The sequence below is a fragment of the Salminus brasiliensis genome, chromosome 15 (assembly GCF_030463535.1).
Source record: "Salminus brasiliensis chromosome 15, fSalBra1.hap2, whole genome shotgun sequence".
Taxonomy (NCBI): domain Eukaryota; kingdom Metazoa; phylum Chordata; class Actinopteri; order Characiformes; family Bryconidae; genus Salminus; species Salminus brasiliensis.
The window spans coordinates 29,440,118-29,458,005 of NC_132892.1; the positions used below are offsets into that span (position 1 = coordinate 29,440,118).

At 44.3% G+C, this 17,888-nt stretch overlaps 1 protein-coding gene across 2 annotated transcripts in view; it reads right to left on the minus strand.

The window, feature by feature from the left end:
• The window catches only part of mast1a (microtubule associated serine/threonine kinase 1a), a 76,849-nt gene that overhangs the window by 17,407 nt on the left and 41,554 nt on the right, over positions 1-17,888 (minus strand). For both annotated transcript variants that reach the window (XM_072657903.1, XM_072657905.1), the window contains 13 exons: positions 17,652-17,727; positions 16,239-16,448; positions 13,727-13,828; positions 12,058-12,190; positions 11,458-11,525; positions 10,017-10,093; positions 7,896-8,104; positions 4,470-4,608; positions 4,144-4,276; positions 3,532-3,697; positions 3,172-3,273; positions 1,657-1,779; positions 1,439-1,548 (listed from right to left, as the gene is read on the minus strand). In XM_072657903.1, coding sequence (XP_072514004.1) covers positions 1,439-1,548; positions 1,657-1,779; positions 3,172-3,273; positions 3,532-3,697; positions 4,144-4,276; positions 4,470-4,608; positions 7,896-8,104; positions 10,017-10,093; positions 11,458-11,525; positions 12,058-12,190; positions 13,727-13,828; positions 16,239-16,448; positions 17,652-17,727 — 1,648 coding nt within the window. The remainder of the gene's footprint in view (positions 1-1,438; positions 1,549-1,656; positions 1,780-3,171; positions 3,274-3,531; positions 3,698-4,143; positions 4,277-4,469; positions 4,609-7,895; positions 8,105-10,016; positions 10,094-11,457; positions 11,526-12,057; positions 12,191-13,726; positions 13,829-16,238; positions 16,449-17,651; positions 17,728-17,888) is intronic.

A 17,888-nucleotide genomic window follows, 5' to 3' on the forward strand; every position in this document is an offset into this window, starting at 1 on the left:
ACCTCTTCACATTTACACAGACAGAGAGTGTGAGAGAGAGAGCCAGAGAGTGAGAGCGAGAGAGAGAGCCAGAGAGTGAGAGCGAGAGCCAGAGAGTGAGAGTGAGAGAGAGAGCGTGGGGGAGGATAGATTTGATATGACACAGGAATGAAAAAAAGGGGCTGACATTTAAGAAATAACCCTCTCATGAGACAGACTGAGCGAGAGAATGAGAGCGAGAGAGAGTCAGAGCGAGAGAGAGAGTCAGAGAGAGAGAGAGAGAAAGGTTGCATGTCAAAAATATCGACCTCACTTCTGAACACCAGTGAGAGAGAAAGAGGGAGATTGAGGTCCTGGCCTTGAAATGTTAGGAGAAAGCAAGAGAGGCAGAAAGAGAAATGCCTGAGAGTGAAGGGGTAGTCAGACCCGTGGCCACTTTATTGGAAACCCCTCACTTATAGCTCCACTTAGCTGGTGTACAGTTAGTTAGTAACACTCCTGGCCACTTTATTGGAAACCCCTCTCTTGTAGCTCCACCTTGCTGGTGTAGTTAGTTAATTAGTTATCCTCACTGGCCACTTTATTGGAAACCGTCGTCACTGTTGTAGATCCACCTCACTGGCCCCTTTATTGGAAACCCCTCACTTATTTCTCCACCTTGCAGGTGTTCCATTAGTTATCCTCACTGGCCACTATACTGGAATCCCCTCACTTAATGCTCCACCTTGCTGGTGTAGTTAGTTAATTAGTTATCCTCACTGGCCACTTTATTGGAAACCCCTCTCTTGTAGCTCCACCTTGCTGGTGTAGTTAGTTAATTAGTTATCCTCACTGGCCACTTTATTGGAAACCCCTCTCTTGTAGCTCCATCTTGCTGGTGTAGTTAGTTAATTAGTTATCCTCACTGGCCACTTTATTGGAAACCCCTCTCTTGTAGCTCCATCTTGCTGGTGTAGTTAGTTAATTAGTTACGCTCACTGGCCATTTTATTGGAAACCCCTCTTTTGTAGCTCCACTTTGCTGGTGTAGTTAGTTAATTAGTTACGCTCACTGGCCACTTTTTTATTGGAAACCGTTGTCTCTGTTGTAGATCCACCTCACTGGCCACTTTATTGGAAACCCCTCACTTATTTCTCCACCTTGCTGGTGTTCCATAAGTTATCCTCACTGGCCACTATACTGGAATCCCCTCACTTAATGCTCCACCTTGCTGGTGTAAGGTTAATTAGCTACACTCCTGGCCACTTTATTGGAAACCCCTTTCTTGTAGCTCCACCTTGCTGGTGTATAGTTAGTTACACTCACTGGACACTTTATTGGAAACCCCTCTCTTGTAGCTCCACCTTGCTGTCGTCTGTCGATATTTTTGTTTGGCGATTCCACCCTCAATCTAGCAGTGAGACTGGCGTGTAAAGAGAGAGAGAAAGAGAGAACCTAACAGTGATAGCACAGGGCTGACCTTGCTGAAGCGTGGAGAGCATGAGGAGAACTGTCGGATCTCCACTGGCTCGTCATCGTTCGTGTCGTCCTCATCATATGAATTTACGTGCCGATAACGCTCAGAGCGTGCTGGGGAAAGAGAAACAGAGTGAGAGAAGAGTGAGAAAGACAGTGAAAGTGTGAGAGAGTTACCCTCCTAACAGCTAGGAGGTGCTGTGTGAACAGATTGAGACTCACTGTCAAAGTAGCTGGTGTCCTCCTCCGACTCCAGGTGGGGGACAAACTCTGCCTTCTGTCTCAGTAAACTATTCCAGTCCAGATCAGCGAAGAACGAGTGCTGCTTCACTTCGTACGCCCCACCTGTTTACGAAGAAACAACAATCCACAACTACCCGTCCATTCATCAACTCTCCTTCTCCTTCACATCCATCTATCCCACCATATCTTTGTTTCTGTACATCCATCCTTTCATCATTTTATTCATCCATCCAACCAACTCTCCATCGGTCATTCCATCCGTCTATCCATCCATATTCTGAATAATCATTCTATGTCCATCCATCCTTCCATCATTCCATTCACCCTTCCATCATCCCAACGATCCATCCATCTATTATGCCATCCACCCATCCTTCCATCCATCTATCCATCCACCATTTCATTCATCCATCCATCCATCTATCATGCCAATCCATCCATCCATCCTTTCATCATTTCATTCACCCTTCAATCATTCCAACCATCCATCTATCTATTATGCCATCCACCCATCCTTCCATAATTCCATCTATCTATCCATACACCATTCCATCCATCCATCTATTATACCATCCATCCATCCATGTTATGCCATGCATCCATCTTTTCATCATTCCATTCACCCTTCCATCATTCCAACTGTCCATCCATCTATTATGCCATCCACCCATCCATAATTCCATCCATCTATCCATACCCCATTCCATCCATCCATCCATCTATTATGCCAATCCATCCATCCATCCTTTCATTATTTCATTCACCCTTCAATCATTCCAACCATCCATCCATCCGTCTATCCATTATGCCATCCATCCATCCATCATTCCATTCATCCTTCCATCATCCCAACCATCCATCCATCTATTATGCCACCCACCCATCCTTCCATCCATCTATCCATCCACCATTTCATTCATCCATCCATCCATCTTTCATGCCAATGCATCCATCCATCCTTTCATCATTTCATTCACCCTTCCATCATTCCAACTGTCCATCCATCTATTATGCCATCCACCCATCCATAATTCTATCCATCTATCCATACCCCATTCCATCCATCCATTATGCCATCCATCCATCCATCCATCCATCCATCTATCCATCCACCATTTCATCCATCCATCTACTATGCCAATTATCCATCCTCTCATCATTCCATCCACCCATCCATCCACCCATCTATCCATTATGCCATCCATCCATTCTTTCATCATTCCATTCGTCTATCCATATTTTAATTAATCACTGTGTCCATCATTCTAGCTACCAATCCATTATTCCATCCATCCATCCATCCATCCATCCATCCATCATTTCAAAATTCCATTCATCTCTCTATCCATACATCCCTAATTCCATTCATCAATCCATCCTTCCATTCATCGTTCCATCCATTGCTCTATTCTCACAACATTCCATCCATTCCATCCATCCACTATTCGTCTCTCCATCCATCATTACAGTCATACACCCACTGAAGAAACGTACCTGTCCCTAATCTCACCAGTGGGTTGGTTTGCAACAAGGTGGAAATGAGGTTCTGGGCGTCGCTAGGCAACGCTTCATCACCTTCAGGCCAGGCAATATCGTCTACACACATAAACACACACACACAAACACCTGAGTGTGAGAGTTAGCACATGCTGAGAATGGCACAGTCCCACACAGTCACACCTCCAGACTCACAAGTCCTTTAATGACAGAGGAAAACTTTGAGAGTCAGAGCAGAACGATGCTGTCATTCATGTTAGCAGAACTGTAGCTAAGGCTAGCATCGGTAGCACCAGTGTAATGCTAAAGCACATTAGCATTTCAGGCCAAACCTGCATTTTTTCCAGACTGGCTCACCTGAAATCACCTGGCCGAACAGCTCCTCAGGTGTGTCCCCAAAGAAAGGCACGCAACCCACCAGGAACTCGTACAGGATGATGCCCATGGCCCACCAGTCCACAGGTTTTCCATAGCCCTGCCGCAGGATTACCTCCGGAGCAATGTACTCCGGTGTGCCGCACACCTGAAAAGGAACAGTGGGAACATTTATGTTCATAAGTGCAGTACTGTATTTCTGTCTAAAGGTTCTAACGTGAGGTTCTAACCTAGGCAACTGTACTGAACTATGCAGACCCACCTACACTATATGCATAAATGCATTCAGCTATAGCTGAAGTTGGTAAGTCTGAATGAAACACCAGTTCAATGATTAAGAGGTGTGTCCCAATACTTTTGTCCAAATGTGTTACACATTTCAACTATATGAACAGCATCATATATGTGTTCATGGTTGTCATCGCAGGCTGTTTTTCCAGCATAGTTTCCATATATGGACTGTATGAGGAGTATGTGTTGAGGAGTGAACATTTAATTAAAAATAAATAATAATTAATAAATGTATTACAAAAAAAGAATAGGTGACCCCTGACTCATATATAACATGGCAAGGTCCTGTGTAGTAGACTGTACCTGTTTGTCCAGGAACTCGCGAGCATCCTTCTCAATATGGCCTTCATACAGGTTCGTGGTAAGGCTCATCAGACCCATCTTGGAGAGGCCAAAGTCGGTCAGCTTAATGTGGCCCATAGACGTGATGAGCAGACTGAGGGAACAACACATACAAGGCCAATGTATAATACTGGTGCCGTAGAAGCTACCATTAACCTCCTAATTAGACCTCAAATATTTCACATATCTTGGCTTGGCTTTTTCTGCCAATTTTTTCTCTTTAAATCCTTTAACTGGTTGTGTGAGACCTCCTCCTCACCAGCAGAGGGAGCTGTCTTGTCACTCACTTGTCTGGTTTGAGGTCTCGGTGCACAATGCCGTAGTTATGGAGGTACTCCAGAGCCAGAACCGTCTCAGCGAAGTACATGCGAGCCATTTCCACAGGCAGCGCCCCTATATTTTTCAGCAGGGTGGCGCAATCTCCCCCTAGTGGACAAAGTGAGAGATGCGTAATACTGGTGCATTAACGGGCAGACATTATACAGACATTAATAAGACTCTCCCGTTACATGATGCTACCAGTGTTGGCTGGGTGAAGGCTAACAGGCCACTGTGACAATGTCAATGTGCAGCTAAACATGCTCGAAACTGCTAATTCTGTAGCATGTCAGCTAACAGACAACTGCATTGGCTAACATCAAACTAAGTAAGAGAGAAAGAGAGGTGAATGAACCTGTCTGGGACTCCTGACCACAAGTGGCTTAGGTTTATCATCCTGATTACAAGGTCAACACTTAGACAGCAGGGCCACTCGGGAGCCAGGCATATACTCGTAGTTTTCATGTTTTTGTCTCAGATTGTTCTTTCACTACAATTCCCAGTATGCATTAGGAAAATACATCATAAAACTACTGCAAATCCCTACTGCAACCTAGACTAGCTACTAATCTGTCAGGTAATAAACACACCCATGCATCTGGCTATGGCAGAAATACTATTAGTGTACTATGGCCGAGTACCATTAGTAAATGCCTTTAAAGATCTGCCAATCTGAAGGTAAAACACAGAGTTCAGTCTAGCAAGAAACTTGGCCAGTTGTGCAGTTTTTATGCTGAGTGTACAATTCTGTTTACCCTAACTGGGCAACTCAACCGAGCGGTCACAAATGCTTTTCGGGGCAACATAGAGATACATTTTATCATCCAGTTTCTGCCATTTAACAAAAATAGAATAGTTAGGAGGTGTCAAACATGAAATTCAATCATGTCATGTTCTTATGTCAACTTCAGACATTATCATTTTATGACATTGCCACCCAGTGGATCTAATTGCCATTACACACTCTATTCAGTGAGGGGAATGAGGGCAAACAGAAGAAGAAGGGCTTTTGCTACAGCAATCTGATTGTGAAAGAAGGTCTACCTTGTGGTTATGATGCCTGTTAAAGGGTTAAGGGTCAAAGCAGCTAAGCTAGATGCCCTAGCTGAGCTGGTCTGGTCTGAACAGTGACCAGCAGCAGTGAGATCAGCTGTGATAATCTGTCTGACACACAGCTCAGTGACTTTTACATAAGCACCATCCAACGTGTCACTGTACACACACTGAGGAGTCATCATAACAGCCTGCTGACTGAGACAGAGAGAGAGAGAGAGAGAGAGACAGACAGACAGACAGACAGAACGACAGATGGACAGTGTGTGTGCATTCGTTTTTCTCCTTCAGGCTTCATTCAGAGAGCAGCTGCGTCAGCTTTCCTACCTAGAACTGAAACTGAATACAGACAGCACGGCACTAATACACCACCTATTCAACCTCTATCAGACACACGAGATCCCCCTGAAGGTGCCCTGTGCTATCTAGCACCGAGACATTACAGGAGATCCTTCAAAGTCCTGAAAGTTTTGAGGTTCAGCTGCTGCAGATTGGACCTCCCAGGTACTCAATGTTTGATCAGACTGATACCTGGGGAATCTGGTGACCATCAAGTTCATCAAGTTCCTCAAACCATTCCACAACCATTTCTGCAGTGTGGCACAACAGATAACACCACTTCCTGCCACTGAGCTACCACACCATGTGGGAGACTAGGGTTCAATTCTTGGGCTGGGTGGCTATACTGCGCTACACCAATAAGAGTCCTTGGGCAACACTACACTGGCCCACATCTGTAATACAAGTAACCTTGGATAAGAGCGTCAGCTAAATGTCGTAAATGTAAATAGTCAGCACTGATGTTTAGGTAGATGCCACATGTTCCACAAGACCCAGATTTCCCCAGCAGAAAATTGGCATTTTCCCACCAACTTGTCTTCCTGCACAGTGCGTCCTGGTGCCAGCTGTTTTTCAAGTAAACAGGATTTACGCCGCTCACTGAACCTCTGTGTTCCTTTGACTGGATCCCTTTAACTGTGTTCCTCTAACTGTGTCCTATTAACTGTGTTCCTCTAACTGTGTCCATTTAACTGTGTTCCCCTAACTGTGTCCATTTAACTGTGTTCCCCTAACTGTGTTCCTCTAACTGTGTCCCATTAACTGTGTTCCTCTAACTGTGTCCATTTAACTGTGTTCCCCTAACTGTGTTCCTCTAACTGTGTCCATTTAACTGTGTCCCCCTAACTGTGTCCATTTAACTGTGTTCCCCTAACTGTGTTCCTCTAACTGTGTCCATTTAACTGTGTCCCCCTAACTGTGTCCATTTAACTGTGCCCATTTAACTGTGTCCATTTAACTGTGCCTATTTAACTGTGTTCCATTAACTGTGTTCCTCTAACTGTGTTCCTCTAACTGTGTCCATTTAACTGTATTCCTCTAATTGTGTCCCTTTAACTGTGTTCCTCTCGAAAACTTTGGAGACTTGTGCTGCAGTAGCCTTTCTGTTGGTTTGGCCTACACAGGATAGCCTTGGGCGCCCTAATCACTGGTTCATGATTTGTCCCTCCTCAGAGAACCTAACCTCGACCACTGCTGACAGAGTGACCCCCAGAAGACTCAGAACGAGTGCAGGATAATCAGCATTATTTGCTTCATCTGAGTGGTCATTATGTTTTGGCTCATCAGAGTGCTGCATCTTGTCTGGAAATGTCCGGTCGAATTGGACATGATGATGTTCGGGGAGTTGGCTGCAACTTCCAACAGACATGCAGCTTCGCCTCCACTGAACCTCTACTTGCGCTTTCCTGGTTACTATAGCTCACTGATTCTGCTGTTTTGCTCGTATGAATCGATAATGGCATCGGTTTGGACAGAGAGGACTTGCTTTTATCAATTTTATGAGGCGAAGCTTTTAAAAAGCTGGTGGTGCTGCTCCGCTGCAAACAGTGACAAAATAAACCCAGGTTTGTCTTCATGAAATTCAAAAGCTTTTTAATACTCACTAAAACCCTTTTCTGACGTGAGGCGACATCTGCCTGGAAAAATACAGAGATGGAAATCTGGACGGCTCTAAAATGATCATACGATCGCGAAGAACAGTTGAGTTCAACGGAGAAAAACACGGACATGGCTCGGAGGCCTAAACTCAGAGGGAGAGTGTAAATCTAATCCCGTTTTTCTAATAGTGAAGATCTGCTGTTGTGTTGGGTGGTGTTTGACCGGTGTGTGACGGACAGTTATTCTCCAGAACCTTCTAAAACTGCTGCAGCATTAGAAAGTTGGGGTTGTCTCAGAATGTTTGGTCGGTGGGCTCTGGCCTTTATATATGACTGATCCCATATCCTGACACGGTAAAACACAAACCTGTGTCTGTGTCTGTACTTGGGACGTATATATCTTACCTTCAACGTACTCCATGACCATGCAGAGGTGTCTGCGTGTCTCGAATGAGCAGAACATGCTGACTACGAAGGGATTCTCCGCGAAGGTCAGGATGTCTCTCTCCACAAACGCCTGCTGGATCTGATTCCTCAGAATCAGGTTCTGCTTGTTGATCTTCTTCATTGCAAAACGCTGTCGTGTCTCTCTGTGCCTGACCAGATACACCGCCCTGCACAGGGAGAGAGAATCGGGTGGAGGAGTTGACCTTCCTCAGTTCCTCATAGTGTAGACACCCTTAAACATCTCTTCCTACTTTGACTTTAACTAAGTCTCACTCAAATAAACCAAGCTGGGAACGTCTGTGGAAAGTGCAGGTTCTAAAGGTCTAAAGGCTTCTCCCAGCTCCCATCCAAGTTAATCAGGTGAGCTGCTGGAGAAACTGAACAAATCTGTACAGCGTCTGGAGTTCACAGATGATCAGGTGATGATGAACTGTGATTTAACTGTGTTCTTCTAACTGTGTCCCTTTAACTGTGTGCATTTAAGAGTGTGCATTTAACAGTGTCCCTCTAATGGTGTTCCTCTAACAGTGCCCCTTTAACTGTGGGCATTTAACAGTGTCCATTTAACTGTGTCCATTTAACTGTGTGCATTTAACAGTGTCCCTCTAATGGTGTTCCTCTAACAGTGCCCCTTTAACTGTGGGCATTTAACAGTGTCCATTTAACTGTGTGCATTTAACAGTGTCCCTCTAATGGTGTTCCTCTAACAGTGCCCCTTTAACTGTGGGCATTTAACAGTGTGCATTTAACAGTGTCCCTCTAATGGTGTTCCTCTAACAGTGTCCCTTTAACTGTGTTCCTCTAACAGTGTCCCTTTAACTGTGTTCCTCTAACTGTGTCCATTTAACTGTGTTCCTCTAACTGTGTCCATTTAACTGTTTCCATTTAACTGTGTTCCTCTAACTGTGTCCCTTTAACTGTGTTCCTCTAACTGTATCCTTTAACTGTGTTCCTTTACCTGTGTTCCTCTAACTGTGTTCCTTTTACAGTGTCCCTTTGACTGTGTTCCTCTAACTGTGTCCCTTTAACTGTGTTCCTCTGTGTCCATTTAACTGTGTTCCTCTAACTGTGCCCAATTAACTGTGTTCCTCTGACTGTGTTCCTCTAACTGTGCCCAATTAACTGTGTTCCTCTGACTGTGTTCCTTTTACAGTGTCCATTTAACTGTGTTCCTCTAACTGTGTCCCTTTAACTGTGTTCCTCTGTGTCCATTTAACTGTGTTCCTCTAACTGTGCCCAATTAACTGTGTTCCTCTGACTGTGTTCCTCTAACTGTGCCCAATAAACTGTGTTCCTCTGACTGTGTTCCTCTAACTGTGTCCCTTTAACTGTGTTCCTCTAACTGTGTCCCTTTAACTGTGTTCCTCTGTGTCCATTTAACTGTGTTCCTCTAACTGTGCCCAATTAACTGTGTTCCTCTGACTGTGTTCCTCTAACTGTGTCCCTTTAACTGTGTTCCTCTAACTGTGTCCCTTTAACTGTGTTCCTCTGTGTCCATTTAACTGTGTTCCTCTAACTGTGCCCAATTAACTGTGTTCCTCTGACTGTGTTCCTCTAACTGTGCCCAATTAACTGTGTTCCTCTGACTGTGTTCCTCTAACTGTGTCCCTTTAACTGTGTTCCTCTAACTGTGTCCCTTTAACTGTGTTCCTCTAACTGTTTCCCTCTAACTGTTTTCCCCAACTGTGTGATTAACTGTCTTAATTGATGTAGCAATAATTTTACTCAACCCTGTAACATTTTTGAATGTGGTGGGGTAAAAGGGTTTTTACAGGGTTGAAGGATCGTCATGTTTTTTTGGTCTTCACAAAGAGCTCAGATAGTCCAATAAAACATTGATTTTACTTCTGTATTGATTAGCAGCATATCATGACTAAATTATGTGGCTGTCCTATCCATTGGATCGGACGGGTCTCAGCAGATACTCAGCATTAGGGTAACCTGATCGGCTCAGGGCCCGAAAACTGGATCTGATAACATACCAATACTGGAGCAAAAGGGTAGGAATATTGAAAGGTCTCAGCAGCAGCAGCAGCAGAATAAGTCTGGAAGCGCAGGAGTGTGTGTGTGTACTCTCACCCATATGCTCCGTTGCTAATGAGCTTGATTGTCTGAAAGTCTGATTCACAGGGTGGTTTCATGGCCTTTATTTTACCCTGTAGAACACAACCACAGCAGAACAGCAAACTTTAGTATAACCTCGCTCACTACACACTCTCACTACTCTCACTACTCTCACTACTCTGGCCTATTAGCTCCCTTTCATCCGTAATGATCCAGACAGATTGTTGCACTGCGAGCAATCGGACAGTCATTAATTAAAAAAAAGATCTGTCTGGGCTAAAGATGCAAAGAGCTCTTATATAACACACTTTCATTACAACTCAATCACACACACGAACACACACACCAGCTTGTCTCATTAACAGTTGGTACAGGGCCAGAAACTTGGAAGATCAAATGAAATCTGTTGCCAATCACTCATTAAAGCGACATTACAGACAAGGTTTTATAGAGTGTCAGGACATGCAGTCATCCATATATTCCACATGTGTTATACACTGTATATATAAGCAAATACACAATGTACTATATACTTGTATACTGTAAATGTAACAACATTATACCCCAGTGGGTTTATATATATATATATATATATACACACACACACACTTCAGTCACAACATTAGTACCACTGAAATGAAAAGCACTGATTAGCTGACTACAGTGGCTCCTATCAAGGGGTGGGATCTATATACTATGCTACAACTAAACAGCCAGCTCTTGAAGATGATGTGTTGGAAGCAGGAAAAATGGGTAAACGTACAAATCTGAGCCACTTTGGCAACAGGGTCAAAACATCAGGCAGGTCTTGTGGGGTTTTTCTGGCCATGGGCACGGCTCATTACCGTGAACCATGGAGTCAGAGTACTCGGTAGTCGGTAATAACGTTATGGCTGATCAACTGACTGGTAATATGTATATATCTAAGTTTCTATAGGTAAAAGATAATATTTCCATATATATGTAACAACAATATGCCCCATATATAGATATTATATATTGTATAAGTACCTATATGTAGCAATATGCTCTGTATATATTTAATGCATATACATATATACAATAATATGCCTTGTATTATTATTATATATATGTTGCATATGTACATGTATATATGTAATATAGTAAATAATATGCCCCATATTTATTGTCTATGTACCTATATGTAAAAAATAAAACATGATATATTAATATTATATTATTATAATACATGTGATCCATATATATTTTATGTATGTAATTACTTATATGTAGCATTAAACATATGTCCTGTATGTATAATATACATATATAGATGTCTTACAGATGCTGAAACTCCTAGCAAACTATCTTCTGTTACTATCTGGATTAGGTTTAGACTTAATTATAGCCTTAAGTTTCTTATACTTGTCCTGAAAATGTACAAAGACACACAAACAAGCACAAACACACACACACACACACACACTTATCCCACCTCAGCTGAGTCATCAGTCTCAGGCGTGTGTGGTCCCTCACTGTCGTAGCTTTCCAGATTCACCATTTCTACACAAGAGGGAAAACAAATCACAGCCAGCCAGAGGCAATTTGCTGAGCACAACCTGCCCCGTGATGAGTCTAAATAAATCTCCATAAGTTCCTAACGAGATCTTTCTGACGGCTCCGGTTATTTTGACGAATAGCATCTTCTCCTAACATCTGTATCCAGGAAACCGGTCATTAGCTGGACGTAAGATTACAGCAGGAAAGAGAGCTTAGCGTGATGCAAAGTCTTAATAGCGTGAAATTCACTGATGTCTTTAACATTTACCAATTCATTTAACACATTACACAACTCCCCCAGTCACCAATCAACATTTAAACACACAGAGAGAGAGAGAGAGAGAGAGAGAGAGAAAGATACAGAGAGAAAGAGATGACTGAGCTAATTATAGATCCTCAGCAGCACAAGAAACAACAGCAAACCACCAAATGTCTAACAGGATTTTTGGCTGGTGAGACTCAAGAAAGCCAAACCCGAGGAAATGAGTGGGGGAAAGGCTAAAAAACCATGTGTGTGTGTGTGTGTGGTACGTACCCTCCAGGGGGTCCCTGGTCAGGCCTAGCTGGCTGATAATATAGCGTGGAATGTCCGTCTTCATTAAGTGCCCCTCCTTGGCGTGGTCCTCCGCCGCCTCCAGCAGGTGATAGAACTCCTCAGGGTTAAACTCCTGAACAGTGAAGGACAGCAAGAGCCAGAGAGTGACATTTCTCATAATGCCCTAAACCCTGTACAAACAATGAGTGAGCAGGTGTCCCAATACTTTTGTCCATATGTATGTTTGTCAGAGCATGAGCATATCTTTTTACGTTGTTTCAGTCCGAAATTTTCTGGTAACGTGATGTTGTGGTCACAGCTCACTCCAGTCATGTTAAGGGAAGCCCTCAGGCAGCTGGAAGAGTGACAGGCCCACCTCCCTTCGGGACACGGATTAATAACCTCAGGATGGAGAATGATCCAGAGCTCAGTGAAGAGGCCACTTTACAGTTTGGAAGATTCCCCAGCAGACCTCTCACCAGGAGGAGGGCAGGGTTAGCGGAAAGCGGGTTAGCTGCTTCACGCAGCACTTGAGTAGGTAATATTCTCTCTCTCTGGCTCGGTGACATTCTCGATCGCCCACCCAGAGGGAAAGCAATGGAATACCAAATATATGTCACGGGTATCGGGACATTTTGTAATCTGTCGCTCCGGTAGCTGTAGTAACCTAGATCAATGCCACAAGGAATACCTTACCTCATGACAGCTTGGTCGCCATGGCAACTGCAGTCTGCACACTGGGGAGGATAGCTGGGGCAGATGATGGGAAGCTACTGCCGTCAATTTGGGGGGTGGGGGGTTGGTAGCAGGGATGGGGCTAACTTGACTTGGGATGTGATCTTTGTTTTTCTTCGTTTTTCAGCTGGCTCCACTATATGGACAAAAGTATTGGGACATCTGCTTGTTCATCGGTATTGGGTGACCACCACCACTGCACCTCATCTTAAAAGTATTGGATGGGGCATCCTCATTCCAGAGAACACAGTTCTTCCACTGTTCCACAGCTTAATGCTGGGGAGTCTTTATACCCCTCTAGCCCACACCTGGCATTAGGCAGCATGGTGCCAACAGGTTCATCAGAGTCCTAATCTATTGGCAGTCCTTCTCTACAGGGACTAGACAAGCTGTGTGTGTGTGTGTGCATTTGCACATCTGTGTCAGCAATGGATCCAACTTAAAGCAGCTGAATGAATTTATTAAAAGGGGGTGCCCACAAACATTTGGACATATAGTGTAGTCCAATCGTGGCTTTCTATAATGTGCCATTGTAGACCATTGTGGAGCAATCCCAAAGACCCTGAACAGTCTGACTAATATCAGCCTAACCTTAGTTAGTCTACTTAGATTAGATTAGATCGGACCTCAGCACCCAGGGAGCAATTCGGCCTTGTTTAAGTGCTTCTCTGCTGTGAATGTTGAGCCCTGTTCCTTTGTCTGTTCCTTTACTCCTCCTGTCTGTACCTCTGTTTGTCCTGGGGACTAAACTGGTAACCTTCTGGACACAGTCTGGAGCCAAGTCAGGAGCCAAGGCCACCCCAGGTCCCCAAGGTCAATGTCTCAGGTGTGGCTTCGCCCCTGTACACTGTATGTACAGTATAGTGTATGTGTGTGTGTGTGTGTGTGTGTGTGTGTGCGAGTGTGTGTGTGTAGAAAGAAATGACATGCTCACCAAACACTCCAGAAGTCTAGCAGGTCGAGAGATAATGATAAAGAGCTTCTTCACCAGTTCCGTCACAAAGGTCAGCTCAGAACTCTCCGAACGCTCATGTGCCTGAGAGAGAGCGCGAACGAGAGAGAAAGAGAGAAAGAGAGCGTGAGCGAGAGAGAAAGAGAGAAAGAGAAAGAGAGAGAGAGAGAGAGACCACATGTGTACTACAGTCTATCAAAACTTTGGAGGCATCTCATCTCCCCAATGGTGGTACCATCTAACACCATGTCCTAACAGAAAATGAGCAACGGGCGCTCAAATATCGCATGGCGTCACGTCACAAAGCCTTCAGGATGTCTCTTGATGTACCTTGGAAACATCAAGTCTTGAGGTCAGCAAGAAATGGGAATGAGTCTTATGCTTCAAAGGGCCCTAGAATGGAATACTGTACAGTTCTATCTCACATTATGACGTTAGTTTGTTCCAAGATTTACGAATTCAGTTGAAAATCCCTTAAAAACCCTTTTTAAAAGTACGTAGACACGTAGATCAGCAACACCCATAACATCTAATAACATAACATAACAGCTAATACAAAAAGTCGTAATAAATACAATGACGCTAAACTTACATGTACTTGATGGGTGACGATGTGCTTAACCGGCCGAACACATGTTAATAAGGCAACCGATGCTAACCGAATTTTATTTTTCCCTATTTTTATTAACATAAACCACTGTAAAGTCCAAGATAATGGAAGTCAAAACAACATAAGTGGAGCTTTTACTGTATTTTAACTATGGTATAGTTAAAGAGATAATGACAGTTCAGTACATGAACCCACCAGGCAGCTGGTTTAAGCTCAACAGTTGAGGCGGAAGATCAGTCTGATGCGATGTGACAAGTCAATATTAGAAAGGGGGCGTCTGTCAAAAATGGCACAGTGCATTATGCTCTGTCGCTCGCGGCTGGTAAAGCCAGCACCACTGATGTTCGGATTATATTGGGAACCTGTTGATTTTGTCATCGGTGTTCGCTCGCACCGCTTGCTGTTAGGACAAGGTATAAGCATTGAGCCTATCCGTAGGAGTTTCAACCCTACGCTGTCCGGAGGAAGCTGATCTGCACCAAGGGCCCTTCGACCTTCAAGTACGGCTCGGCTTGACCCGCCATCCCTTAAGATCCATGGAAGACAAGCATCCAGACTTTTTTCTGTCCTGCACCGAAGTGGTGAAATGAGCTTCCCCTGGGAGTCACTCGCTGTCTTCAAATGCAGACTGAAGACCCTCCTCTTCAGAGACTATGGTCTCTATATTGACTTGTGTTTAGTAGAGTCTAAACTTAGAGGGATCTTTGAATTTTTTGTCTATTCAAACTAGCTGAGGTTATTCTTGAGTAAATAATAAAGCACTTTTGTAAGTCAAACTAACGTAAGAAGTAAGAAGACATGAAGGATCAAAGACCTCCAGTGAGCAGCCAACAGCAACAGTGGCAAGGAGAAGCTCCCTCAGAGCTGGAGGAAGAAACCTTGGGAGGAGCCAAGACTCACAAGGGGGACCCGACCCATCCTCCTCTGATCAGAACTATCTAAACATTATTGATAAAAAAATACCAAACCAGATACAGCAGATAGTTAATAGTGGTGATGTTAATAGTGGTAGATAGTTACGAGAGTTATGTAAGCACATGCTAGTCTTCAGCCTTCCACTTCTGGTGGGATCATGTGATTAAGGGAACTGGCAATAGACTACTTTCAAAGATGTAACTGATAAATAATAAGTAAATAACATCTCCAACATTGACATAAACTCAGCCCACTAGCTCAAGCTTTTTAAAGCTACACAACAGCCAGAGAGAATATGAAAACGAGGCTAAAAAGGTTAATGCTAGGCCAAGCTGAAGCCTGTGCAGATGCAGTTTTCTGGCCTGCAGAAGCGCCTTGCGGCTAAAAAGGCTTAAAGCTAACGCTAGGCTGACCCGGACAGGAGCCCTGAAGCAGTTATCTGGCTGGCACAGTCCCCTGAAGTGGCTGAAAATTCGAGACCTACCGAATTCTAGGCCTACTGAAGCAAGCCAAGGCTAAACACAACAGCTACACTGAGAATCTGGAAACAAGGCTAAATAGGCTATAAGCTAATGGTAGGCCGACCAAAGCAAGCGCTGGTGGAGTTCCCTGACACAGTGAAGTTTCTGGAGTGGCTGAAAAGGCTAAATGTTTACCCAGATGACCGGCTATAACCTCTTTAGCTATATAACTGCACATTGTACTGGCTGAACACTGAGAGGGCCCAGAGAGGACAGAAACACTATCCAGTAAGACTCTTTCTACAATTCTAAGCTATGTCAGGCTAGGCTGTGCTTTGTGATTATATTCAGCAGATATGAGGCTTCTCTGTACCATAAACCAGCCAACAAAAGCAAAGCTTATAATTTTTTTTTGACTAACACTTTAATACTCAATAAATGCAACCTTTAAACAATGCTGAGGTGTCCCCAAACATTTGATGGCCGGTGAATGTTACCACACACTCACATCGTGCAGTAGCTTCTCCAGGTTCTCCTGCAGCTCGTAGAAGTAGACGGTGGTGATGAGGCCCTCGTGTGATTTGGTCAGGCAGTCTCGGGACAGCTCGATGATCTGATGGTGGATGAAGCTCAGGACGCCGTCGGCCAGCGGCAGCACATTCTCCGGAGAGTACGACTGGGCGAACTCCGCCAAGCGCTCCTCCATCTGAGCCGTGGCCTGCACGCCATGTACGGAAAAACAGGTCAACAAACAACCCTGACAGAGTCAATACTGACTTTCAGTAAGATCATATCAGATATTGTGACACAAACTCTAGCAACCACTAAGTGACACCATAGCAACCACCTGAAATACCATAGCAACCACCTTGCAACACTGCAGCACCCATCTAGCGATAACTTAGCAACACCATAGCAATCATCTGGAATGTCATAGCAATCACAACACACAACACTATAGCCCCCATCTAGCAACCAGTTAGCCACACCATTGCAATCACCTGTAATATTATATTAATTATCATGCAACTACTTAGCAACACCAAAGCAACCACCTGGGATACCACAGCAAACAACCTGCAGCACTTATTGCACCCATCTATCAAGCACTTAGCAACACCTAAGCAACCACTGCAAACGTCTGGGATACCATAGCGAGTACCTAGAAACACCATAGCAACTACTTAGCCACACCATAGCAACCACCTGTGATGCCATAGCAACCACCTAGTAACACTATAGAAGTCACCTAACGATACCATAGTAATCACCGTGCAACACTATCACTGCAACCACCTGTAATACCATATTAATCAATGTGCAACACCGCAACAACCACTTAGCAACACCTAAGCAACCACCTGGGCAAACAACTTGCACTACAGCACCCAACTATCAAGCACTTAGCAACACCAAAGCAATACACCAAGGATACCTCAGCAAACACTTTGGATACCATAGCAACCCCGTAGCAACAATCAGGCAACCTGTGGCAAAAGTCTGACCACTGCCTGCCAACCAGCGCTTAGTTCATGCTAAGCTGCCGGAAGGTGGATTAATCAGCATCCATCTTGGCCCAAACACAGTCCAGCACACAGGACCGGTTCAGTGTCTCAGGGTTGCTACAAGGCTAATGTAGCTAACAAGTAACAACCAATTAGCATGGTTCTAACCACATGTAGTCACTTAATAGCCACAGAGTCTCCTCGAAACGTGTGGAGGTGTTCAGTGACTCTCTAATAGACTGGCTTATGTGGGTTCTGACACTGTAGGACTCCCTGTTGGCCATAAGCATGGACTGAAGTACTTCAGCATAGCTAACAGCAGTAGTGGCAGCCATCCTGGAGCCTGAATCCTGTCCGAATTTAAGATGTTCTGATTCTCAGAGAAGAAAACGGTCACATGTGTGGTGGCCTCTGACCTTCGGGAACCTCTCCTTATACACATGATTCATCATGACGATTTCATTGTCATAGCACGACGGTGAGCGTCCCGGGCTAGAGACAGAGAGAGAGAGAGAGAGAGAGAGAGAGAGAGGGGGGAAGATGATTACTCGGTCCTGAAGCTGAAAGGCTGCATTCTGCTGTAGATCAAACTGTTAAGTGTGTACTGAATAATAATAAGGGCAATCAGGAGTGTGTGTGTGTGTGTGTGTGTG